Source organism: Cricetulus griseus, chromosome 6, assembly GCF_003668045.3.
Source record: "Cricetulus griseus strain 17A/GY chromosome 6, alternate assembly CriGri-PICRH-1.0, whole genome shotgun sequence".
NCBI classification, from domain to species: domain Eukaryota; kingdom Metazoa; phylum Chordata; class Mammalia; order Rodentia; family Cricetidae; genus Cricetulus; species Cricetulus griseus.
Genome location: NC_048599.1, coordinates 104,744,385 through 104,770,881, shown reverse-complemented (window position 1 = coordinate 104,770,881; position 26,497 = coordinate 104,744,385). Strand labels below are relative to the sequence as shown.

Here is a 26,497-nt window from a genome sequence, read left to right as displayed (position 1 = left end):
TCCCTGTCAAGGCCTAAGTCACTTGTTTGACACATGGGTACCAGCTTTCAGAGAAGTTGATAGCACCAGCGAGAATTTCCCTCAGTTAAGCTTGGCTTGGCTTTTGTGACATGGAAAAGAAAGCTGATGATTCATTTAGTGAGAATCTCAGGGTCCAGAGACAGAGAGGGGTGGGGGTGTCAGTCTTTTGGCATTCTTTCTATGTTGGATTTTTGTTAGCCTCGCATCAAATTGTAAGAAAACAAAGTAAAAAAACTAAGTGGTCCAATGTCATCCTGAGAAATGGAATCTGATTTTTGTTTCATAGAGACTATTTTGTTTTCTATTACTATTACATGATTTACTTATGTGGTACCCATGTGCCAGGCAGCACTTGTGGAGAGAACAACTTGCAGGCATCAGCTCTCTTTTTCCACCATTGGGTGCCAGAAATTGAACTTGGGCCTCTAGGTTACATGGAAAGTGCCTTTAGCCTTTGAATCATTTTGTCAATCCAAACTCTTAAATTATTTTCTTTTTTTGTTTTTTGGGTTTTGTTTTTGTTTTGAGACAGGGTTTCCCTGTGTAGCCCTGGCTCTCCTAGAAATCAATCTGTAGACCAAGCTGGCCTTGAACTCTGAGATCCACCTGTCTCTGACTCCCAAGTGCTTGTATTAAAGACATGCACTGCCATGTTCCACTTTAGCTCATTTATTATTGTTGTTGTTGCTGTTATTTTATGTATATGGGTGTTTTGTCTGTGCACCATGAGTCTGGTGCCTGAAGAGATGAGAAAAAGGCAATAGATCCCCTGAGACTGGAGTTGCTGATGTTTGTGAGCTACCATGTGGGTGTGCTAGGAACTGGACCCCAGTCGCCTGGCTGGTGATCTTAACCACTCAGCCCTCTCTCCAGTCCTCAAAACTCTAAATTCTTGATTGGAGCAGAGAGCTGAAAGATTTATGTCCCATTCTTTGTATGACTCTTTAAACCTTTACGGGAAAGTTAGACAGACTCTATTTTATAATATGCAAAGGAAAACCCACCCAATATTCAGCATAAAATAGGGAAAGAATCCAAACATTAATATTTTCTTGGCTTTTGGGGATATTAAGGTTGAAATAACAGCAATGGTGAGTTTTTTTATCACTAAGATAACATTTGGTTTTTTTTCTTTTGCATTATTAATGCAAAAGGAAGCCATGCCTGTGATTTTGGTTCATTGTTCACATTTGTTCCTACTTCTGATCAGTAACTCTCAAAGGACTTGCCAGTCATTTGTATAAATAACCTCTCCAAGCCTCTTCATTCATCCTAACAACAGGCCTCCCAGTGTATAAAATAGTTTCGAATTTATAGACTCGTGTGGGTGTTTGCACAGCTGTACCATGCTAACCTGTATATCAGTCATAGCTGGGCAAAGGCTGAAGGGTGGGATTAGAATGAGATCTTTTAGTCCATCTGTAACCAAATGTTCAGGCAAGGAGCTCAGAGGGGCCTCCTTGTGTAGCTTTGCTCTGTGAACAAATGACCTATGTTAAGATGACATTGTGGTGTACTTATGGGGGAACTATTCTGTCTGAAGCCTGGGTGTATTTTGATTGGTCTTCTTCAAAGTGCAACAAGCTAAGAATCAACAGTATTTGTGTCTGCTTCACAAATGAGTCCCCAGGAGGTTCAGTGGCTCTTACTCTGCAGTTCTAACAACTCTGAGTTGGAAGGGATGTTAAAGAGACTTCTGGGTGGTGTCTCTCCCCTTTCCTGGTGGCCTTCACACTGACTTCGAGAGGCAAGTCTATGTCAGATATACCTGACACTGCTCACACCCTGGCAAAGAGTGTGGCTCCCAAGGAGAGCTCAGGACGTCCACCCTTTGACATACCATTGTCCCCTTAATGCTCTATGCAACATTCTCACCCTCTCCTTGTTGTGTTTTCATTCTGCAGTGGTAGAGATGGAGCCTAGGCCTCAGGAGTGCTAGGCGAGTGCTCTACCACTTATTTACATCCCTAACCCTTCTGTTAGCTGTTTGATTAGTTTTGAGACAAGGTCTAAGTTACCCAGACTGGGTTTGAACTCATTCCGTAGTTCAGACAGGCCTTCAACTGTGGATCCTCCTGTCTCAGCATACAGAGTAGCTAGGACTACAGGCCTGCATCCTGGCAAGGCAGGTTTTATTTTATTATTATTTTGTTTGTTTATTTTTTAAAAGGGAGAGGTTAATGTAGATTTAAGCATGGGAGAGAGAGAGGAAGGGAAGGAGGGCGAGAAAGGGAGGGTGGAAGGGATTGGAAGAGGAGGAAAGGGAGAACTAACAAAAGGATTTATTGCATTTCATAGAGTGGGTACAGGCTTCTTAAGAGAGCCATGGGCCCCCAAATCCTTATAGAGTCAGAACAGGGCAGCAGGAGGGTGAAGACTTTGCTCAGAGCCCCACCCCAGCAAGGGCCAGAAGGACCTCTGTATGCACAGTTCTGCTGTCTCTATCTGGCAGTCATGATTTCTCCAAGCTTTGCACACCAACAGAGGTCAGATCCCAGAAGGGGTACACAGCTGTAGATAAGGGCCCCAGCATCTCCCACCGCTGGAGGCCCCAAAGATGCAGTTATGACTGATCTAGTCAAACCAGCACCATGGTGGCCCCCAGGCTTAAGCACTAAGAATGCTATTTTTTCAGAGGAATTTGTTCACTCTTTTATCCTCTTTTATTAAGGACACTGACCCCCTGCTCTCAGAAATGACACCTCCCAGACTCCTGCCTGGTACTGCCAGTTTTAGTGTTACTAGTTTAAAAAGCTGAGTTAGAGCCAGGTGGTTGTAGTGCCTCTGAACCATTTAAAAGCTACAACCAGACAGGTATGAATGACATGAGGCAGTCAGTATTTTATACAAGAACATCAGTGGTAAAGTGTAACCAATCCAGTTGCTTTCTAGACACCTCCAACTGATCCCGCCCTCTATCAGCCTTGCAGGTTTTTCTTGGCATTCTTTTCTTTTTTTGCTTCAAGGAGAGTTCCTGGGGTCAGAATGGCTTGGGATTTTGTTACTTATTTGTTACCTCAAATCTCTGAAGAGCACCATCATAGGTGTGGAAACCAGAAATACTGTTTTCATGGTCAGCAAACAGTTCTCTTGGAATGAGAGAGATGGTTTTGCCATGTCCTGGGAGATCAAGGAGCCCGTGTGTATGCTCTGGGCTTCAGCCATTTAGTGTGGCTTCCAGTTCAGGCAAATGCCTGACAGTGTCCAGAACCCCATGGGAACACTTCCCTTATCCAGAATCCCTTTTGCTCAATTAAAACTCCTCTGAGCTTATGCCAGCTTTTCTAAATGGCAGCTAGATAATTTGCAAAACCGGACCTGCACTGAGAGTAAAGGGTCAAATCTCTGGCTTTCCCAATCCCAGCTACATACTAAAATCACCTGGGGGAAGTCTTTTTTAAGCAATCACAATACTGGAACCCCTACCCCTGACCAAGTGAATTAGGAGCTCCTAAGGGGATAGAACAGCTGTGTCATTCCACAGCCCTTCTAAGGTTCTGATATGCAGCTAAAGTGTAGTTGACCCCACAGTTCCACCAGAATCAGATAACAGCTGTACCAAACAGCACCTGTGAGCTCCATGATTGTCACCTGTCCTCCTTCCAGAACTTTCCTCCTCATGTCAATGCTGCAAAGATGAGTCTTGTCATCAAGACCAAGCCACATTGCCTGCGAAGGCTCTGTACTCAGGGATTCACCCCCAACCCATACAAAACCCACACATGTACATGATTTCTCAAATGTGGGCTGAGGGTCACTGAGGATCTCCAAGGTGATTTTCTGTGGTGTGTGGTTGTGACAAGAAGTGACACTGAACTCACAACAGTTACTCCTTTTTTTAAATTCTCGTTGTAAAAATCTTTGGGTTACTTTAAGAAAACAGGTTTTGCTTTCCTTTGGATAAAAAGAGAAACAAAAGAGGAATCAATAATGTTTTCAAATGGAATGTCTTTAATTATACAAAATTATCTGGCAGTGTTATTTTAGGACTCCGTGAACACTGGTAACCCTGAGAAGGGGAATATGTAAGGACAATGTCAAAGTCAAAACCAAGTCTTCCAGTACAGCTGCTGAGGTAACCTAAGTGGAAGTGGGGAAAGGAGACATTAGTCTGGCTCTTTCAGACACTGATGGTTCACATTACAACCCTCCCCAGCTATAAAAGGAGATGTAGGTTCTAGCAAGACTCAAAGGTGAGATACAGAACATGCCCCAAGAACTGAATTAAATTGTAAAAAAAAAAAAAAAACCTACAAAATGTCAAAGTAATAGAGACAGTTGTTCAGAATGTATTGTGGGGATGGACATGCAATGTGGGATAACTGTCAGAAGAATCAAACTGGATAGAGTGCATTTGGATTTGTTATTGATATAGCTCAGCAGAGATTCTAAACTCAGTGTTGTAGCTTGAAGGGTGATGAGAGTCAGTGGTTAGAGAGGCTCTGTAGACAGAAGTTTCTGACCCACCCCATCCTGCAGCCATTCAGTCCCAAATAAACACACAGGGGCTTATATTAATTATAAACTGTTTGGCCAATTGCTCAGGCTTATTACTAACAAACTCTCACAACTTCAATTAACCCATAATTCTTATCCATGTTTAGCCACATGGCTTGGTAACTTTTTTCAGTAAGGCATTCTCATCTTGATTCCTCTGCATCATAGGCTGGCTATTGCATCTCTGCCTTTCCTCTTCCCAGAATTCTTTTCATCTGGTAGCCCCACCTATACTTCCTGCCTGGCTACTGGCCAATCAGCATTTTATTTAACGAATATGAGTGACAAATCTTTACAGTGAGCAAGAACGTTATCCTACAAGGTTCAAACAGTTAGACTGGTTGAGTGAAACACAGCCCAGAAGGTGCATGACATTAGAGTTGAAGCCCAGAACTGCGTTGGTGTCACAAAGGAAAGTGACCAGGAGCTCAGTGAGACTGGAATATTACACTAAATTTATCCAGTAGGTCTGCCCATCTATGCCTGGTCTGCTCATCCATGCCAGATGGTCTAGAGGACACTGTTGTTACCATGACCATGAGAAGTCATTTTTCCAGTAGATCCCAGCATCAGTTGGGAACATTGTGGTCTCTCCCCGTATGTCAGGAATTCTTATGGGAACCACAGCTATGCTGGGACCCATAGCTGCAATGGGGATAATTGGATAGGCATCAGGGTCAATAACAATGTGACATGAAGGTGGTGATGACAAGGACGGTGAAATCAAAGAGTAGTAAGAATGTCTTGACTCTAGGAGATGTGGGGTGCTGGCTAGCTGACACAGGTGTCCTGAGAGGGGAAATAGATGACAGTCTACATTGTTATTTGATTGTATGAGTGAAAGTTTTGAAGTCCTGTGAACTGGAGTCTGACTTGAATTAGCAAAACAGGATTGTAGCATCTCAACTAATAGCCTATCTTGAGGCAATCTATAAACCTAGAGGTGTTGTGGCATTACTGTCTTAAATTCCTTTCACACTTGTTTTTGTGTTTGTTTTTTATTTGTTTGCTTTAGTTTGTTTTTTATTATTATTTGTTTGGTTAGTTTTGGGGGTTTGTTTCTTGTTTTTGTTTGGTTTGGTTTTGGTTTTTCAATACAGGGTTACTCTGTGTAGCCCTGGCTATCCTGGAACTCACTCTGTAGACCAGGCTGGCCTTGAACTCACAGGGATCCACCTGCCTCTGCCTCACAAGTGTTGGGATCCTCTCACTTGTTTTTGTAACAGCATTTGGGCTGGAGAGATGGCTCAGCACTTAAGCACTGGCTGTTTTTCCAAAGGTCCTGAGTTCCATTCCCAGCTGCAATAAGATGGCTCACAAACCTTCTTAAAAACAAACAAACAAACAAAAAACCATTTATTTCTTTATGGGGAGAGGCATGCATATGCCATGGCCTGTGCTCATGGGGAAGTCAGAGGACAACCTTTAGAAGTCAGTTCTCTTTTCTCTTCATGCTGGGCCCAGGATCCAGCTCAGGTCATGGAGCTCAGAGGAAACACCTGTGCCACTGAGCCATTTTGCCAGGCTGCTTAACAAACGTTCTAAGAAGTCCTGTGATACACAGTCTGATTGGTGTTTGGTGATATTGTTTTGTTTTCATTTACTATATAATTTGCTTTTGTCTATGGAAAATAATCCTGGATTTCCATGGTAAGTGAAATTTCTTTTTTTCTGAAGTGTTGGGGAGTAGTTAGAGACAAGATCTCATGTAGCCCAAGATGACCTCAAACTCACTATGTAGCAGAGGATACCCTTGAACTTCTGGGTCTCCCACCTCCATTCCCCAATTTCTGGGATTACATGCACACGCCACCAAACATGGCATGTGGCAGTTGCGGGCACCACACCTAGGGCTTCATGTATGCTCCGCACACACTCTGTTAACTGAGTGGTATGCCCAGCCCTAAACCTAAAGAAGTGTTTTGAATTCATTGGTGTAAAAAATATTTTAAAATAGTACAAGTGATCTTGACTATGTTGAAAATTTAAGTAAATGATTGACAGTTTGAGAAACACTCCCTACAACAGGGCCATGTTAAGAAGAGGCATGCCTGTACCATCCCCTTCACGGCAAGCAGTCTGTTTCACCCACGGTATGCCCAGGCAGGACTGTTGTTGGTTGTTTTTACTCTTTTCTCTTTGCTCTTTTCAAGGTCCACCATCCAGCTCCCAAATACTCACACACGGAGATTTTTTTCTTTCTTATGAATGCCTGGCCTTAGCTTGGCTTGTTTCTAGCCAGCTTTTCTTAAATTATCCTGTCTACCTTTTGCCTCTGGGCTTTTACCTTTCTCTTTCTGTACACCTTTCTTTACTACTTTTTTTTTTTTTTTTTTGGTTTTTTTTTTTCAAGACAGGGTTTCTCTGTGTAGCTTTGGAGCCTATCCTGGCACTCACTCTGGAGACCAGGCTGGCCTCTAACTCACAAAGATCTGCCTGCCTCTGCCTCCCAAGTGCTGGGATTAAAGGTGTGCACCACCAACACCCGGCCTCCTTTCTTTACTTCTTACTCCGTGGTTTGCTGTGTATCTGGGTGGCTGGCCTCTCATGTCCTCTTCTCCTTCTTCTTTTATTCCCTGAACCTTTCTTCCAAGATTTCTCTACCTATTTATTCTCTCTGCCTGCCAGACCCACCTATCCTTTCTCCTGCCTTGCTATTGGCCATTCAGCTCTTTATTAGACCAATTAGGTGTTTTAGACAGACAAAGTAACACAGCTTCACAGAGTTAAACAAACACAACATAGAGAATGCAACACATCTTTGCATCATTAAACAAATGTTCCACAGCCCAAACAAATGCAACACATCCCAAACTAGTATTCTACGACAAAGGACATATGGATCTTATTGCTACCTTAAGCTCCAGAGAAACCTTAACAGATGATGAAACTCACAAATGGTAAGCCAGGCAGTAGTGGTACCCTCCTTTAATCCCAGAGTCAGGCTAATCTCTTGAGTTTCAGGCCAGTCTGGTTTATAGAGTTCCAAGACAGCCAGAGCTGCACAAAGAAGCCCTGCCTTGGAAAACAAAAGCAAACAAACAAACAAACCACAGGTGGTGCAGCTGAGAGTGTGGTGTTTGTGATCCCAACATTAGTTACAGAGAAACAATAAAAGATATTTCTATATCCCAATGAGAAATTCTATATATTAACCATGAAAATCTTGCAGTCACTAGAAATAATAAAGTTTAGACTACCACTAGACGGTGAATAAGAAACCTGTCCCATCAATTGCTGTTAATGAAATAAGGAAATCAATGAGTCAAACTACTGGGTTTATCACCTATAACTTTTTGATCATACTGCTTATATAATTTAATGAAACAATGTAATTCTTTTTATAGTGAAAATTACATTGCATATCAGACATTGTGGAACATAGCATACAAACCACATATAAATTATGCATCACGGTGCCATTTGTTATCCTTGTGTTGTTATTCTTCAATTGGCTCTGTAGCTAGCATGGAGAAATGGAACCAAGGAATAATCACACCCTTAGAACCTAGCCGAGGTAGAGATACAAGTTACCATGACAACAGTGCACTCGGACCACACAACGCTTAGAAGCAGAAGGCCCGAGCTGTGTGTTGCGTCATCATGCGCAAACACAATGTAATTCTTAAAGAGATGTGTGATTTCCAAAATAGGCTACTGATGTGGAGAAGTAGTCATGAATCTATTGTTAAAGTGGAAGGGAAAGCTATAATACAAATAAGATGAATGACTGAAACATTTTTAGTTAATGCAGGTTCCCCAAAACATATTGAATAGCCTTTTATAAAGGTTTCTTATTGTTAATTTTATGTGTATAAGTATTTTATATGCATCTAGGTCTGTGCACTGTGTGCAGGCAGTACCCACACAGGCCAGAGGAGGATGTCGGAGACTCTGGAATCAGAGTTACAAATGATTGTGAGCTGCCATGTGGGTGCTGAGAACTGAACCCAGGTCCTCTGGAAGAGCAGCCAGTGCTCTTAACCACTGAGCCATCTCTCTAATCCCTGAATAAACTTTTAAAAAATAGCAATACAATTGCCTTGAAAGGCTGATTTTTATCTCCCTTCTTGATAGATTCCAAATTCCTAAAGGGTTCCATGATAGAGAATATTATTTTCTTACTAGAACCCTCGACAATAAACTGATTGATAGAACCAGAGAACAGACTAAGTAGAGGGAAGAAATCTAAACAAGAGTAGTGAATTGCTATCACTAATTCATTTATTCAATGTGTGTGTGTGTGTGTGTGTGTGTGTAGAGAGAGAGAGAGAGAGAGAGAGAGAGAGAGGTAGTGTGAGTGTGTCTGTGTGTGTATGTTTGTATGTGTATGTGTATGTGTATGTGTGTGAGAGTGTGTGGTAGTGTGTGCATGTGTGTATATATGTGTGTGTGTATGTGTGTATGTGTGTGCATATATGTGGGTATGTGTGTATATATGTGTGTATGTGTGTGTGAGTGTGTGTGTATATGTGTGTATGTGTGTATATATATATGTGTGTGTATATGCGTGTGTGTATGTGTGTGTGCATATATGTGTGTATGTGTGTATATGTGTGTGTATGTGTGTGTGTGTGTATGTGTGTATGTGTGTGTGTATATATGTGTGTATGTGTGTGTATATGTGTGTGTGTATATGTATGTATGTATGTGTGTATATGTGTGTGTGTGTGTGTGTGTGTGTGTGTGTACACGCATTCATGAGCATGCACTTGCACATTCCAGTCCCTGAGCTATGAGATAGTTTTCAGGGAAATTTTTCCACTCTAACTAGTTTAATATTCTACATAGACAATTTACAACTCTAGCATCTTCCACAGGCACTAATTTAACTCAGGGATGTTTTCTTTGTAGCAATTTTGTGATTTTGAAGGAAATTATTTATGACATAACATGGCAACTGGGAAAATTTGTATTTTTCCTTTCATCTTAGAAAGCATGATCTGAATTACATGTATAGCCCAGGAGAAAAAACTCTCTCTCTCTCTCTCTCTCTCTCTCTCTCTCTCTCTCTCTCTCTCTCTCTCTGTGTGTGTGTGTGTGTGTGTGTGTGTGTGTGTGTGTGTGTGTTGTTACAGAAGTTCATTCCTTAGTGAACTCCTTAGTCTTTTCTGAATTTAGACTTGGTCAGGTGAAAACTTTTGAGAAAGTCCCAGTTTAAAAAAATACACACACACACATACACTAGCCCACACACACACACACACACACACACACACACACACACACACACACACACACTCACACATACACACACCATAACAGAAACCATGATCTAGACCTTGGGAGGTTTTGTTTGTTTGTTGTTGTTTGAATCAGGGTCTCACTATGTAGCCCTGGCTGTCCTGGAATTCACTGTGTAGATCAGGCTGGCCTTGAACTCACAGAGATCTGCCTGTCTTTGCTTTCCAGATGCTAAGATTAAAGGCTTGTTCTACCATGCCTGGCATGATCTCAGGACTTTAATTCAAGAATCCTGTCTCAGATCTGACAGTAGACCAGGTGTGCTGGGGAGCTCAAATTGTCAAATTTGAAATTCTAGAAACACCTATGAACAGTCTCTGTGAAGAATTGTCTAGCTCAGGTTCTCCTGCGGGCACAGTTGTGAGAGAGTGATTGTCTTGCATACATTGAGGTAGAAAAGCCACCCTGATGGTGGGTTGCACCACTTCGTGGCTTGCACCCTGGATCGGATAAGAGTGTGGAGGGTCGGCTGAGCACACCATGCATGCATTCATCCTTTGCTCTTGACTAACAGCGTGATTAGCTTCTTTAGTCTTTCCCTTGACCCCTTGCTATGATGGATTGTAACTTGGAATCATGACCTAAAATAATTCCCTCTCCCCAGAGTTGCCTTTTGTCAGGCTTATTTTATCACAGCAATGGAAATCAAGCTAGGACACCAGGAGAGGGGACCTATGCTCACCCAACCTTGAATCTCTCCAATAGAAAAAGCAAGGGGCCAAGCCCAAAGAGTCATCTTACAAGTGACTTCATGAATTCAGTTTGAAAATCTGAACTCCCAAGATAGATATCTCCCTTCCTCCTCCCTGGGAAGGCTCTGAGCATCCCTGCAACAGGTCACCCATCAGGGTACATCAGGAATTTCCTACCCCTTGGGAAAACTGTTTCATAGTTAACCCTGGTGAAGGTCTGCATACTCTTACCAACTTCCCACCAAGTGGTTCTTACTGTATGGGAAAGGCTCGATGCCCAAGAACCATCTTCCTCAGCCCTGGCAGCACATTAAAGACAGCTAAAGAGGGTTTATGCTTTCATACTGATGTCCAAGCCATGACTCTGGCATTGGTGTTTTTAAAAGTGAACAGCTGCTATAGTTTGAGGGAACTAGTCACAGTGAGACTGGGAACCCTGAGTTCACCATTGCAAAATTTTTGCCTTTTAACTGGCAGTGTGATCCCTCAGTTTTTTTTATGCCACTCTTCTATTTTTAGGTTCATTTGTCCTTCCCAAATAAGATGAAGTAAGGAAAACGATTAAGATATTTTTAGTTAAGACAAGACTTACACAAACGTGAGGTGGCAGGAGAAGCATGGAGCCAGAAAAGATGGATCACATCTTGGACGCTACTTCCTGGAAGAATTGACAAGAGATCTATGTAGAATGATCAGCTTCATTGGAGAGAGATTGTCTAGCTAAGTTACTGTCACCTCCAAATGCCCAAGGACATCAGTCAAAGAGTGACGTACCCCCTTTCTGCAGGGAGTTGGCAGGGCTTCGTGCATGAATTGTATAAGTCTGGTGCTATTTAAACACTCCAGGGGTAGATCTCGTAATCCCATATGAGCTTTGCCATCTAGAACAGTGAGTGCTCTGTTTGCTTCAAGAGGATGTTTTCCTTGGCAAGTGATGCTGGGAATGCCTCATCCAGCATCAGAAGCTGGCCTTGCCTGCTAAGGTTCATGGGAGGGAGCAGGACCAGTGACTCCACAGGCATCCTCTCTTGTCCCAGGACTTCTCTGCTTATCTCTTGGAGACCAAGAACCTATTCTCTTCCCTAGGCTGGTGAATATTGGATGCATGTCCCCATGCTGCCCTCCCTAGTGGTTGATCTTCTCTGTCCACAACCCTAAAGGAACCTTGTAGAACTGGGGCATCAATTGTGGTGATGGAAATGGAGATGTTCAGTTATAGAGAACAGTTAGTTGGAGGGAGCTCTAGTAGATGACATTGGTGTAAATCAGCAAGTCAAATGGAGGAGAGGAAGTCATTTCCTTCATCTCTGGGGTCCTATAAGAGAACTGCAGAGGCTTACACTGGGCATGAATAAAAACTCCCCAATTTAATAAATAAAAGTCCAGTAAACCAGGGGCTGGACTGATGGCTCGGCAGGTTAAGAGTGCTTGTCTCTCTTCCAGAGGCACTTCTCCTATGTCTTTTGACCTTTGGGGTTTTAATAGAAGAGCAGTAGGAACTGTTTAGGCTGAAGCTCTTTGCCAGGGTGGTGGAATATCTTTCAGAGTCTTGTTATTTATTTATTTATTTTTGTTGTTGTTGTTTTGTTTTGTTTTGTTTTTAGTTTTTCAAGACAGGGTTTCTCTGTGAAACAGTCCTGGCTGTCCTGGAACGCACTCTGTAGATGAGGCTAGCCTGGAATTCCCAGAGATCCACCAGCTTCTGCCTCCCAAGTGCTGGCATTAAAGGCATGTGCCACCACTACCTGGCCCGCGTCTCGTTCTTAACATACACGTCAGGTCTCCCTCCATATCCAGGGCCTTCATTCCAAGACACCAGATTCCAAAAGCTGCTTCAGTCACTGATGGACAGTGGCATAACACTTGCATATAGCCCCCAGAAGTCCTACTGCAAGTTGTGAGTCACGTCTACGTGATCTGCACTCGGTAAGGCCTTGTCAGTCCTGTGATCATCACTCTGGTACCTTATTGTCCAGGGAATAGTGACAGGAAAAATCAAGTCTCTACAGTTCAGACAAGTTTTTGAAAATTTAAAAAGTATTTTGGGGATCTGGTTTGTAGCTCAGTGGCAGAACATGGGATATGGCATGGGCTTAGTGTGTGGGGTGTGGGCATGCACAAAGAGACCACAGGACAGCCTTGGGTGATATTTCTCAGGTGCTGTCCCCCTGTCCACTTCTCTCTTTTCTTTTCTTTTTTTTTTTTTTTTTTTTTTTTTTTTTTTGAGACAAGGTCTCTCATTGGCTTGGTTCGTCAATTACAGTTGCTGGCCAGCCCCTGGGATCTTCCTTGTCTTCCCACTGTATCTAGTAATGCACCCTGTATATAGGGAAAAATATCATAAAATCTGGTTTTATCTTATGTTTTTGTTAGTTATATTAACCTTAATTTTTTTGTTTTGAACTCTATTACAAGAGCACTGCAAGTCATAACAATTACATACTGAAATTAATCAGACCCAAAGACTATACTACTCAATGAATTTCTATATAATCAGAAAGGAGGCCATGAAGCTTCATACTGGGTTTTATTCTTTCACATATATTTGTATGTACTTATCCTCTACAAAAAGTGGGAAAAATCCATGACAGAGTTAGAACTAGTTAAACAATTAGTTTTAATTCTCTTTCATAACCCATGTTCATTACCTGCATTCAGTCCTTCCTACTATTTAGCTTTTCTTGTTCTCTTTCCTACATGATACACTGTACCCATATATATATGCTTATTTACACATATACATATGTCATTGTTTATATCCTACAAATGAGGGAGAGTATGATGCTAGCTCTCAAACAGTGCCCATTAAACAGTGATCCCCCCACCGCGCCCCAATTATTCACTTGGTTACTTACAACTAATAATGATGCTTAGATTTTTTCCCCAGTGACAAGGCACTGAAAGGTGGCTGAAGTCTTTGCAGAACACTGTGACACAGAGATAGTCATCTTAGGAAAGACTATAATCCCATGCTAAACTAGATGGCCAGGTTATAACAGATTCTAGTAGGTTATAGAAACCATATGCTTAAACACCAATGCTCTTTAAATTTATGGGAGAAATGTTAAAAATTAGTGAAATTCTAGCCATTAACTTAATTCCATCTAAAAACCTGAAGAACAGCCACCCATAAAACAGTAAGTTCATTAAAAGCGTAAATTGAGCACCATGTCTTACCCAAAGCTCTCCTGGGTGAAAGGGACAAATACACAGCTCTGGTCAAGTGTAAACATTATATACAAAGTCCTGCCAAAATGGGCTGAGCTCCAGCTGAACTCAAAGATATCTCAGATCAGTCTTTTGAGTGTCATAGGTAGAATTCCTATAACATTGGAAGTCTGAGGGAGAGCAGTGGCAGCCTTGTACCGCCATGTTCACTCGAGACACCTGAACTCTTCAGACACCTGTTCATTAATCTTAAAGATAAGGAAGGAAAGAACACACAAAGGCCTCACCACCTTGCCTTGTTGCAGAGTTTGGACTTTGAAAGCAAACAGGAAATAGATGTATTGGAGCCATTAGAAGGCATCTACTTCAGTTCTGGTAAAACAAACAAACAAACAAACAAACAAACAAAAAACAGTGCAGTGAACTGGAATGCCAGTGGAGGTTGATCCTAGCACCCATCAGGAAGCAGAGGCAAGCTGATTGTTGTGAGTTCAAGGCCAGCCTGGTCTACATAGTGAGTTCCAAGGCCTGCCCTGGCTACACAGTAAGACCCTGTCTCAAAACACAAAGCAACAACAAAAAAGCACAAAAGAGCAAAACCCTTTTTGTTATGGTGATACCCTGAAGTGCATGCACCTGTGTGTGTAATAGGTAAGAGACATAGGATTGAGCCTCTACCCTGCCTCTGCTCTCGAGTGTTATTCAAAATTTATCTCTCTTCATGGGGCAAGGTTGGAGCATCTGAAGCAGACAATGTCTCATGACTGCAGAGTTAGTGTTTTCCCAGATAGCTGTGTCAAATGGAAGAAAAAAATCAAGCTTTAAAGGTTCATATTTAAGAAACATAATTTGCTACTCCTAATAGTCTTTGCTGAATCACTCTATCTTAAAAATTCCCCAAACATAGGATATTAATTTTTTTCTAAGACATCCAAAAGCAAAGGAAACAAAAGTAAAAGTAATCAAGTAACCCCAAGATAAAAAGCTTTTATTCAACAATGATCATAATCAATCGAATAAAAAGACAGAACCTATAGAATGGAAGAAAATACTTTCAAACTGCATAGTTAGCAAGGGGTTAACATCTAATGTATAAGGAATGTGAAAAGTGACTTGCAAAATTAAAAAAGTTTTTTTAATTACTGCACTTACACAAAACAAAGCAGTTTAAAATGTGAAGATTTTTAAAATCATGTCTATGTATGTGTATAGATATGTGCACAAGGATGTGGGTGCCCACCGTGGCTAGAAGTCCACAATCCCATAGAGCTGAGTAGCAGGTGCTATGGACCCTCTGGAAAAGCAGTATGAACTCTTCACCATTGAACCAGCTCTCTAGATCTGCCCCACCCCCTTTTAAGGGCCAGTAATATGGCTCACCTGGTAAAGATTTAGTTAGAGTTTCTATTGCTGAGATAAACAGCAGGATCAAAAGCAACCTGGGGAAGAAAGGTTTTGTTTCAGCTTACAGTTCCACAACTACCCTCTGCCATTGAAGGAAGTCTGGGAAGGCAGGAACTTAAGCAGGACAGGAACTTGCAGCCAGGAACTGATGCAGAACCCATGGAGGGCTAATGTTTAATGGCTTGCTTCTCAAGGCTTGCTCAGCCTTCTTTCCTTTTTTTGTTTTAATATTTATTTATTTATTTATTTATTTATTTATTTATGCAGGTATTTATTTTGGGCATTGATTTTTTTCAAGACAAGGTTTCTCTGTGTAACCCTGGATGTCCTGGACCAGGCTGACTTCTAATTCAGGCATCTGCCTGCCTCTGCCCCCCCACCACCACCAAATTCTGGGAATAAAGAGGGCACCCAGCAAGCCTTCTTTCTTATAGCACCTAGGACCACCAGCCCAAGAGTGACTCTACCCACAATGGGCTGTGCCCTCCCCATCAATCATTAATCAAGAAAATGCACTACAGGCTTGCTTACAGCAAATTATTTTCTCAAATGACTCTGGCTTGTGTCAAGTTGACATACAACTGACCAGCACAGGCACCTACCACTAAATCTGACAACCTCAGACTGAGCCCAGAACCAAATGGTGGAAAAGAGAACCATTGTGGCCTTCACATCCATGCCGAATCACAAATATATGCATGCATATAAACAAGCAAATAAATAAATGTAAAAGAAATAATGAGCCTAAAACAGATATTTACCAAAAGAATCCACAGAAAAGAGCTGGAGATATGGCTCAGTGGTTAAGAGCATTCGTTCTTCCAGAGGACGAGTCCAGTTCCTGGCACCACATGGCAGCACGCAACCATCTGAGACTCCAGTTCCAGGGACTCTAATGCCCTCTTCTGGCCTCAGTGGGAACATGACATACACACATGATGATCAGGCATGAGGCAAAACACCTATATTCATAAATAAAATAATAATTTATTTTTTGGTTTTTTTGAGACGTGGTTTCTCTGTGTAATAGCTCTGGCTGTCCTGGAACTCGCTTTGTAGACCAGACTGGCCTCAAACACACAAAGATCTCCCTGTCTCTGCCTCCCAAGTGCTAAGATTAAAGATGTGCACCACCACCACCTGGCAATTATTAAAATTTTTAAATTAAAAAATACCACATGATGTAGCAATTCTTCTACAGATATATATATATTATATATATATATATATATATATATATATATATCTCCAAAGGAAATGAAGTCAGTGTGTCAAAGAGGTAGGAACGTTCATTAAAACACTATTCACACCTACCAAGACATGAAAATAACCCAAGTCCATAAGCTGATGACTAAAAAGAGTGTGGCTCATATACACAACAGAATACAGCTCTAACAGCTCAAACAAGAGTGAAGCCCTGTAGTTTAGAACAACATGGATGGAACTAGGTGTGCCTGTGTGAAGTAAAATAAGACAAGGACCATACCTGCCATTTGTCTGTGGGATAAAAGGCCGGAAGACAGGAGGAAGAAGGGAGGAGAGTTGAAACAGGAGTACAAAAGTCTAGTGTGCTGACACACAGTAGGCAGGCTATATGCTACAGCAATCTACTGTGCACTCCAAAGTCAGAAGAAAGGAGTTTGAACGTTTGCCTCATAAAAAAATATTAAATATTTAAGAAGGACGATATGCTTGGCCTAATTTAAATATTACCTGGCATATGCATAGAACCATCATATGACAACCCAAGAATGTGTATATTTTAATGTTTTTATGTATCAGTCTGTTCTTGGATTTTAGAATACAGCATACAAAATGTAAAATAAATTTTTTCTCTATAATTTCCACCCAAAGTGGAAATTTCTATTGAGATTAAAATATGATTTTAAGCACAAATCTCCAATTCTTTTTTAAGATTTATTTATTTTTATTTTGTGTGTGGGTGTTTTGCCTACATGTGTGTGTCTGTGCACCATGTGCATAAGTTGCCATTGGAGGCCAGAAGAGGGCATCAGATCATTAGAGTTACAGAGATTACATGTCACCATGTGGGTGCTGGGAATTGAACCTGGGTCTTCTCCAAGAGCAGTCAGGGCTCTACCACTCCCAACTCTTTTTTTTGTGAATAATTAGCTCATCATAAACACTTTGTCCATGAGATATCTTCTTTGCTATCCTGTAACATTCAAAGATAATATCCTTTGGCAGGGTGTGTGTGTGTGTGTGTGTGTGTGTGTGTGTGTGTGTGTGTGTGTGTGTGTTTATGGGTGCAAAGGCTCAAAGTCAAAGCATCCAATTGCCCTGGAGCTGGAGTTACAGGTGGTTGGAGCCCTCTGACATAGGTGCTGGGAACTGAACTCAGTTCCTCTGAAAACTAGCACACACTTTTTTAAATTTGCACTGGTGTATTGCCTGCATGTGTGTCTGTATGAGGGTGTCAATCCCCTGGAGCTAGAGTTATAGACAGTTGTTAGCTGCCATGTGGGTGCTGGGAATTAAACTAAACCCAGGTCCTCTGGAAGAATAGTCAGTGCTCTTAACCACTGAGCCATCTCTCCAGCCCGAGTACCACACACTCTTAACCACTGAACCTCGACTCAGATATCCAACCAAAAGGACAGCAGATTCCTCAAAAAAAAAAAAAGTCATTTGCTTAGAAGGGAAATTAATTGTGGCTTCATCTGCCATGTGGTTTCTTAATCCTCAGTGCACTCTAGGTCCAGGGTTTGAAATCAAGATGGACCAGGAGAGTCTGGCCCATGAAATGGATAAGTTGTCCCTCTCCTCCTCTCTTATGTCACCTCCAGAGGCCGCATGGATCAGTGGCATGGTTCAAAGCACTTCACTAAATACTAGCTCAAGCTGTGCTCCCCTAAAATGCATCCCACTGAAAGATTTGCTCTCCCTGGGAGTATGTGTGCTCCAGATGTCTTTGAACTCTCATTAGAGGATGTGGTGCGAGCAATGCCAGATTGCTTTGTTGTCCCTAATGGACTTATCCTGCTCCAGGTACTTTCCTAGGAAGAGGCTGACCACCAACCAGCTTGTACCTCAGCAGTGTGGACAAACCAATTTGCTTTCTTCCATTCTGGCTTGATGATTCAAGTTGGAAATATGCAGCCAAGTTACGGATGCCAGCACCCTGCTTTCATCACATATTGTGTGTGTGTGTGTGTGTGTGAGAGAGAGAGAGAGAGAGAGAGAGAGAGAGAGAGAGGAGAGAGATGACATTTCTCCTAGAAGTAGCAAAGCTTCATTAAAACCGGACAGGGCTTCTACCAAGTACATTTACATGAAGAGCAATCTCCCAGCAAGGCTTGCAGTGAAGTTTCCTTGTCCGCAGGTTCAAAAGATGGGCTCTCCCAGAAGCAGCGAGCACCTCGCAGACGGTGTCAGCAGCCCAAAATGTTGAGTAGCCCTGAGGACACCATGTACTATAACCAGTTAAACGTGAGTTCAAAGTGGCCGTAAAGCCGTTTTACCGGCTTTGTTTCCAGTTAATAATTCTGTTATTAATACCTGTTCCAGCCCCTCCAGCCCCACCCCCACTCTCTTCTGCTCTCCTCGTGAACATGTGCTTAGGCTCTTTATCTGTTGCTTTCATGTCAGGATGTCTGCCTTCACGGTGAATAATTGATGTGGTTTATCAAAGACGAGCAAGATGCATGCTTCATCAGGCTCACTTGAGCCCTTTGATCAAAAAAATTATGCTGTGACTTCTGATATTATCAGCATCTGCTTGCATTCAACACAAAATCACTTTGAATTAAAAATTAACGACTTGGTGCTTTGCTTTGACTGTGTGTTCTTGGCCCTATCCACAGGGAACTCTAGAATATCAAGGGAGCCAGAGGAAGCCAAGAAAACTTGGGTAAATATCTGTCTTCTTAGTTTCCAGCAACTGTAAACAGAAGGGGTCCTTTGTGATATCACAGAAAAGGCCAAACTTTCCAGGGAGCCTTCTAAAAATAGTCCCCCCACCCACCCCCTGCGGATATTGCCACGGTTATTGGCACCAGCAATTCTTTTTCACAGTAGCAAGCACACAAAACTTGAATCCGTTCTGTCCAGAAAGGTTGAAATTGTCACCTAAGACAAATGTTATTTCTCCTTAGCATGCCAAGGAATGGGAATGGGACTGGTTGTGAGTTGTACAAAACTCTCCTTCCACAAGCAAGAGCACTTTCCCACGTGTAAATAGGCACTCTCTCCATGTTTAATATTTCCTTGGGCTTCACACTTGCAAGGAATGATGAGGAGTGCCTGGTCCTTTCGTTTGTCGGCATCACAGTGGAGACCAGAAGGGTATTGGCACTGTTCTGAACTGAGGGAGGTCAGGAGCAGAACTGTTTCTAGAGGACACAGATGGAGACAGACGACTATATAAAACTCAAGTTACAATATGACCACAACTTTTAGGTACTACTTACCTCGGCCCAGAAAAGTGAAAATCTTCTTCATCAAGGTGTAGACCTGATCCAACACCCACTCCCTCCCCCTACAACTTTAGGTTCAACAGGGATGATCATGGTATCTGTTTGATATCTCCTGTTGAAAATCCTCCTTTCTTGATGTGGTAGACTTTGGGGAGCCCCTTTTGAGGGCCTTACCCTGCCTGGGGAGTAGAGGGGGGATGGTTAGGGGCAGGTGGGATGTTGGGTGGGGGAGGGAGAGAGAGAAGGGATTGACATCTGAAGCAAGCTTGTTCCTAATTTGAACTAATAAAAGAATAAAATTAAAAAAAAAAAAAGAAGAAAATCCTCCTTTCTCTCTTGCAGACAAATTAAAGTGCTGGATGGGGAAGACCAATACTACAAATGCCTCTCCCCTGAGACCTGTGCCCCTGAGGAAAATGACTCATCCCACACTTTTTTTTCCCCCTCATCACCCAGAGGAGACTCCGTTGCTCAACACTGAGCTGTGCTTCCCAGCCCCAAATGTGCCCCAGGTAGAAGCAATTGTGGTAACTGATCACCTAATAGGAAATCACTGTCATGGGGTCAGCTTCCTTGGACAGAGCCTTGCCTCAACCTTGCTGAACAACTCACAGATCCCTGAAGATTCTGTCTCTTGATCCCCTTCACCTGCCCTGCAGCCTGAATCGTGGAACCCCTGTTCTCTTCATCCCTGCCTTGTCAATGCAGTCAGGGTGGACAGTCCCACCACAGGCCAACTGTGGAATCTGATAACTTGTCTATCCGCCCCCCAGAGGAATCCAGCAATCTCCTTCCTGCTCTTCTCAACTCCCACCCACTTTGCTGGGCTTTCTATATCTGCTTCCCCAGGATCAGGGCTTCACTGCCGAGTGCACTGTTTCCAGGAAGAGTAGTCTGTTTAGATGCAGGAGTCAAAGTCTTTCAGAGCCTTTCTACGGGGCAAGTGAATGCCTCTGTTGCATGCTGTTATGTTGAGATAGTCTCTGACTGTTTCTTCATGCTTGCCAAGATAAGCCCATCACTCCAGCCTTGGAAAGCAGAATGTGGAGTGAGAATTTGGGCCTGTGCAAGTGCAGGCCACCTGATTTCCCCAGTCAGCTGTCTCCATAGGCTGTGAGGGGACAGATTTCATCTTGTCCATCTCTGTGTTTCTCAGACCTAGCTCAGGGCCTAGGTGAGTGGACACCCAGTGCATAAGAATGAATTTATTTAGAGCAGCATGACTGGCAGGGGAGTTACTGATATGTGACAGATGAGTAACCACTTTCTTATATATAAGGAAGCTCTGATGTTTTGCCCAAGGTTGAGCTGTTCTTATTGTAATTGTAATGGCATTATACAGTGTCATACTCAGTACAATTCAATATGAGCAGCTTTCTTAAGCACGGATTCTGTGTAAAACAATGTGGAAAGCTGCTGTGTGCTGTAAAAGCACAACCTCATCAAAGACTCCTCTAGAGCAGATGCTCTTAATATTTTCTTTCTCTAAAATCCTTAGTTAATTTGAGAAAAAGACTTTAAAGGTCTTAGAAAAATATTATCAGAGGTTTTTCTCTTTAATGGGGGGCACTGTAAGTATTTGTGAAGAGAAACAATTAAGTGAAGCTGGTGTGTTAACTTTCCCCAGGGAGACGTGAACAAACCTCTGCACACCCCAGACAAGACAACAGTGACAGACCGAAGAGAAGAATCCACCCAAGTCTAGCTTCTTGAACCAGGGGGTTTAACTGGGCTTCCTGAGGCAGGAAGGATGAAACAGAAGTTAAGAGCACTTGCTCTTTTATTGTTGTTTTGTTATTGTTGCTTTTTGTTTTTCAAGACAGGGTTTCTCTGTGTAGTCCTGGCCATCTTGGAACTCACTCTGTAGACTAGGCTGGTCTCGAACTCAGAAATTCATCCGTCTCTGCCTTTCAAGTACTGGGATTAAAGGTGTGCACCACTACTTCCAGGCAAGAGCACTTGTTCTTGCAGAAGACCTGGTTCAGTTCCCAGCACCCACCCACATGTTGGCCTACAAATAGATAAGTCCAGTTCCAGGGGATCTGACGCTCTCTTCTGAACAAAGCACACATGTGATGCATATACACACTTCAACAGAAACACTCATACATATAAAATAAAATAAATAAATAAATCCAAAAAGGGAACAATTGGGGTTACAGACAGGAGCATGGGTAAAGGGCTGCCTACAGAGGCATGGGCAATTTAGAGACAATTTTACCACCAAAGAATACCCCCTATAGCAACAGCTAAACCCTCACGGAGAGGTAGGGCCCTGTATATAGTCTTGCACACTTTTTACATTTCCACAAGGAAACATTAGTGAGTGCTGTCTTGCCTTGAATCCAAGATGGCAATGGCTATACCATGTCCAGAGAACAGAGCTCCACAAGAGAGACATGAAAAGAGCTCAGAAGTTATAATGGTACAAGAAATAGCTACAGACAGTTTTAGTTGCTACATTGTGCTTTTTTAAAAAAAGATATGTCTTGGGGTTTTTTCAGATCTTCATTTAAAAAGGTAATGTTTATATGGTGTGAGAATAGAGCTTAAGAAATAATGCTTAGAGTGATTCTGTGATAGAGTATTTGCCTAACGTATGCAGGGCTTAATCCCTGAGAACAAGAAAGATGAAGAGATGAGAGAGAAAAGCCTAGAATATACAGATTTTCTTTGAGTGCCTTCGGAAATTCTACTTTTATCACTGATTAATCTACTTTGATGTAACTGTTTTTCAAACTGTTAAATAAAAATGTTCATAGCTTCCTGTGTGTCTACATACAATGTAATTGTAAGTCTGCCGTGTTTCTTTCTCACTAAAGTGTGTCTACAAATAAAGGTTAAAAAAGAGAATCACTAAATTCTAATTCAGAGGCTCTGTAATAAATAATGATACAGCTGTAACTCGAGGCCATAATTGGTGTCAACGGTAGCATGGGTAAGGTAGACTATAGACTTTTCTCTTGGGCTGTTCATAAAGTCATGGATTTCCATCAAGTAGAGAATAGCATATTACAACCTGGAATTTCGTGTTCACCAAGATAATAACCACATGGTTAAAAAAAAAAAAAGCAAAATCAATAATAATCCAGAAAGTTTGTACTAGAGATCTCATACCTCCCCATAAGAAGCAAACATTTAAAATATCATTTCTAATTCTAGCCAGGCATGGTGTTACTGCCTATAATCTCAGTACCTTGAGAGGCTGAGATGTGAGGATGTCGAGTCAAGGCCAGCTTGGGCAATGTATCCAGACTATCTCAGAGAAATGAAAATTATGTCTAGTTTTTTTAATGAGTTCCACCATTCTCTAAGAACAGTCACGTATCATAGAAAGACATGATTGGTCAACAATAGGCCGCACATCCCACGGCAAAACATAAGCTACACCATACAGCCTAGGTGTGTCGTGGGCTGTACCATCTAAGTTTGTTTGTTTGTTTGTTTGTTTGTTTTGCTTCTTCAAGACAGTGTTTCTCTGTGTAGCCCTGGCTGTCCTAGAACTCGATCTGTAGACCAGGCTGGCCTTGAACTCAGAGATCCACCTGCCTCTGCCTCCCCAGTGCTGGAATGAAAGGTGTGCACCACTACCACACTAGGCAGTCCCATCTAGGTTTGTACAAACCCCATCTATGATGTCCCCACAACAAAATCAATCTTTATTCATCATGTAGATAATATTTATTCTCCCCTTAGGACTTATTTCAGTCCTTCTCCTTCCTCTGCCTTCTCCAGTATTTATCACTTTTATTGACATTGACCTTGACTACCTTTTAGACCTTACCTTGGATAATGAAGCATTACTCTTTGGAGGTATTCACTTCCAGTGGCATCGTGTGGATATCTCTAATGTGAAGGGAGGCAGCAGGCTGCAAGCTGGTATCAGGAGAAACAAATGGCTCTGGGTGTAGAACCTTTTGTAAAGTCTGACTGCAGGCCCTGTTGTTTCCTAAGCTGCAGCTAGTTTCTCAGCTGGTTTCTCTTCAGATCCACTTACATCTACTTTTTCTAGCTTTCTGTAAATATGTGTGCGTGCACAAAATAGAAGAGAGCTCAATGAAGCATTATAGTGCAACTACGATGCAAGCACTCCCATAGTCTAGAATAGAATGTTGTCTGAACACTAAGATGTTCCCTCCTCTTCCTGAACGTCCCCAAAGACACACACACACTCATGACTTTAAGTGTAAAGGCTTCCTTGACCTAATTAGAGCTTTAATACTTACAGTGTCCCTAAGCACTGTAGTTAGGCTTTGCCTCCTAGGGTTAAGTTTTAGGGGTTCGGTAGCTTTCTTTGTTTTCTGAGTCTGCTTCTCTCCATGCATCCCAGACTGACCTCAAATATATGATTCCTCAGCCAAAGCCTTCTGAGTGCTAAGAATACAGGTGTGTGCCACCACCCTGGACCGCTGCGGGGAGCTACATATAAATGGAAGCACACAGTGAGATATCCTTTAGATCTTACTTCTTTTATCTAATGGTTCCATTGATGTTGCACACCTCTATCGTGGGATGTAAATAGAGTTTGTATGTTTTCATGGGTGTGTAGTATTCTAGTGTATGACAATGCTATTCTTTTCATGGGGAAATGTAAATTGTTTCCAATTTGGGGCTATTTTGGAGCATTGCTGTATCTGTCTATTGGTGTCTACCAACAAGGTTTCCTGTTGATGATGATCCCAGGACTAGAACTGAAATGCAATAAAGCATGTGTCTCTTCACTTGGACAGACACTGCCAAACTGTTCTCTGGAGTAGTTGTAGCAATCTATGATCCCACTAGCGATTTATGAGTGTTCCCAGCTTTCTGCATTCATGTCAACTCTTACTGTTATCAGACAATTTGGTCTAGGTGTCTGATTGATCTCTATTAGAATCTTACTATGATTATAGCTTTTTCATATCCTTACATCATTAATGTTGATTTTGAACAATTTCCTGTGCTTTGTGGCCATTTTAGGTAAGTTCTTTTGTGATATACCCATTTTAATTGGACTAACTTCATTTAACTTAAAGGAACACACACACACACACACACACACACACACACACACACACACACACACACATGTTGGTTATGCAAATACTTTCTCTTCCAGGTGATTTGCCTTTCAGTCTCTTCAAATGCCTTTTATGGGAAAAAGTAAATGTGTGATGTTAACAGGACAGTTTGTCAATCTTTTCCATTTTGACTAGAAATACTACGAAGATGCTTGTCTTCAGAATCTCCTGAAAGTGCTGCTGTTTGCCTCTCTCACTCAGATCTTCCTCTCAACCAGAACATTCATGCTTTTGACATGTATAGTAGCTCTCTTGGCCCTATTTAATGAGAAGGACTTTCCCTAGTGTTCAAAATTCTAACATTGTTTCTGGATTCTGAATTCTACCCACTGTTCTAGTGCCTATCTTCATCTTCAATAATATACCTTTGTCTTACACCCTGGTATATGGAAGAGCAGAATCTCTGCATTTTTTCCTTCAGAGATTACTGCACTAGTACAAGTGTTTTGCAATTTGTAGAATCAAGTATTCGATTCTGGGGAGAAAAACAAATGTGATGTCTTTGGAATTACCTAGAATTTCCAAATTGGAAGGAATTGCTATCTTTTTGTTTGTTTGTTTGTTTTTGTTTTTCGAGACAGGGTTTCCCTGTGTCTTTGGAGGCTGTCCTGGAACTAGCTCTTGTAGACCAGGCTGGTCTCGAACTTACAGTGATCCGCCTGCCTCTGCCTCCCGAGTGCTGGGATTAAAGGCGTGCGCCACCACCGCCTGGCAAGAATTGCTATCTTTATTATAGGGATCCTTTGGGATTTTTTTCCTATTGTTTGTTTCTGGTTTTAGTTTTTTTGTTGTTGGTTTGTTTTGTTTTTTGAGACAACCTATCTCTACATGGCCCTTGACTGTCCTAGAATTCACTCTGTAGACCAGGCTGGCCTTTAACTCACAGAGATCCACCTGCCTCTGCCTCCTGAGTGCTGGGATTAAAGGTGTATGCCACTATGCCTGGCCAGGTTGTAACCTTTTGTATTATCTAAATAGTTCTTCTTCCAGTAACGGTCTAAAATCTTATATGCAAAATCTTTTAACAAGTTCATTAGTTTCATTTCTGTGTGACACATGTAGTTTGCTGTTACTTAAATTGTTATTTTAAATCTTTATAGTTTTGTGTTGCCTTCATGTATGTGTATTAAATGCCTGTATGATGTTCACTGAGGCCAGAAGAAGTATCATATTCCCTAGAACTGGGGTTACAGATGGTTGTGAGCTACTATATGGGTGCTAGGAACCCAACTGAGTCCTGTACAACGGTAGTAAGTGCTCTTGACCCCTGAGTCATCTCTCAAGCCCTCTAAAATAGTTTGGATTTTAAAAAAACTTTTCTATCTGTTGCTAGTTTTTTAAGGAAATATGACTGACTTTTTTTTTTTTGAGGTCCCAACAGCTTTGCTAAATGTACCCACTAATTCCAATAATGTCTGTAAATGCCACTAGGTTTTCTACATACACAACTGTATCACCTGTAATTATCAATTTTCATTCTACTTTGATGGTCTTAATTCACCTTCTGTATCATTTGGCTGTTACTTTACAGCTTACCTCCAAATAACCACGTTTCTCACAAGTCTCCCAGGTGTCTGAGCATTGCCATTGATTTTAGCTAGTCACGTGTGTACCTGAAATTAGCTGCAGATCAGCTAAGCAGCCTGGCCGATCTGGGCTGAGTTCTTCTCACACTGGGGCTACCGCAGAGATAGCTGGGTCAACTACACATGGCCTCCAACTTGCTGTTTTCTCCATAGGCTGTGGCAGAGTATAAAAGATCTGGAGAAGGAAAGGGGAAAGGACAGAGGGAGGGAATAGGGCCTCAGAGCTGGTACACTGTCAACTCTACCACATTCTTGTAAACAAAACAAATCACAAGTCCAGCCCAGCTTCAAGAGGTGAATGATTAAATTCATCTCTTGATTGGAGGAACTGCAAAGTCAATGGCATTGGACAGGGCAGAGATATTGGGACAGGCAGTGAATCCAGTTCC

General features: G+C 42.0%; 1 protein-coding gene across 1 annotated transcript in view; it reads left to right on the top strand.

Moving 5' to 3' along the window:
* The window catches only part of Myo3b (myosin IIIB), a 338,238-nt gene extending 316,947 nt beyond the window's left edge, over window positions 1–21,291 (top strand). The window contains exons 31-34 of the mRNA XM_035446507.1: window positions 18,370–18,476; window positions 18,851–18,897; window positions 19,805–19,974; window positions 21,090–21,291. Coding sequence (XP_035302398.1) covers window positions 18,370–18,476; window positions 18,851–18,897; window positions 19,805–19,943 — 293 coding nt within the window. The 3' untranslated portion in view covers window positions 19,944–19,974; window positions 21,090–21,291. The remainder of the gene's footprint in view (window positions 1–18,369; window positions 18,477–18,850; window positions 18,898–19,804; window positions 19,975–21,089) is intronic.
* Window positions 21,292–26,497: the final 5,206 nt, after the last annotated feature.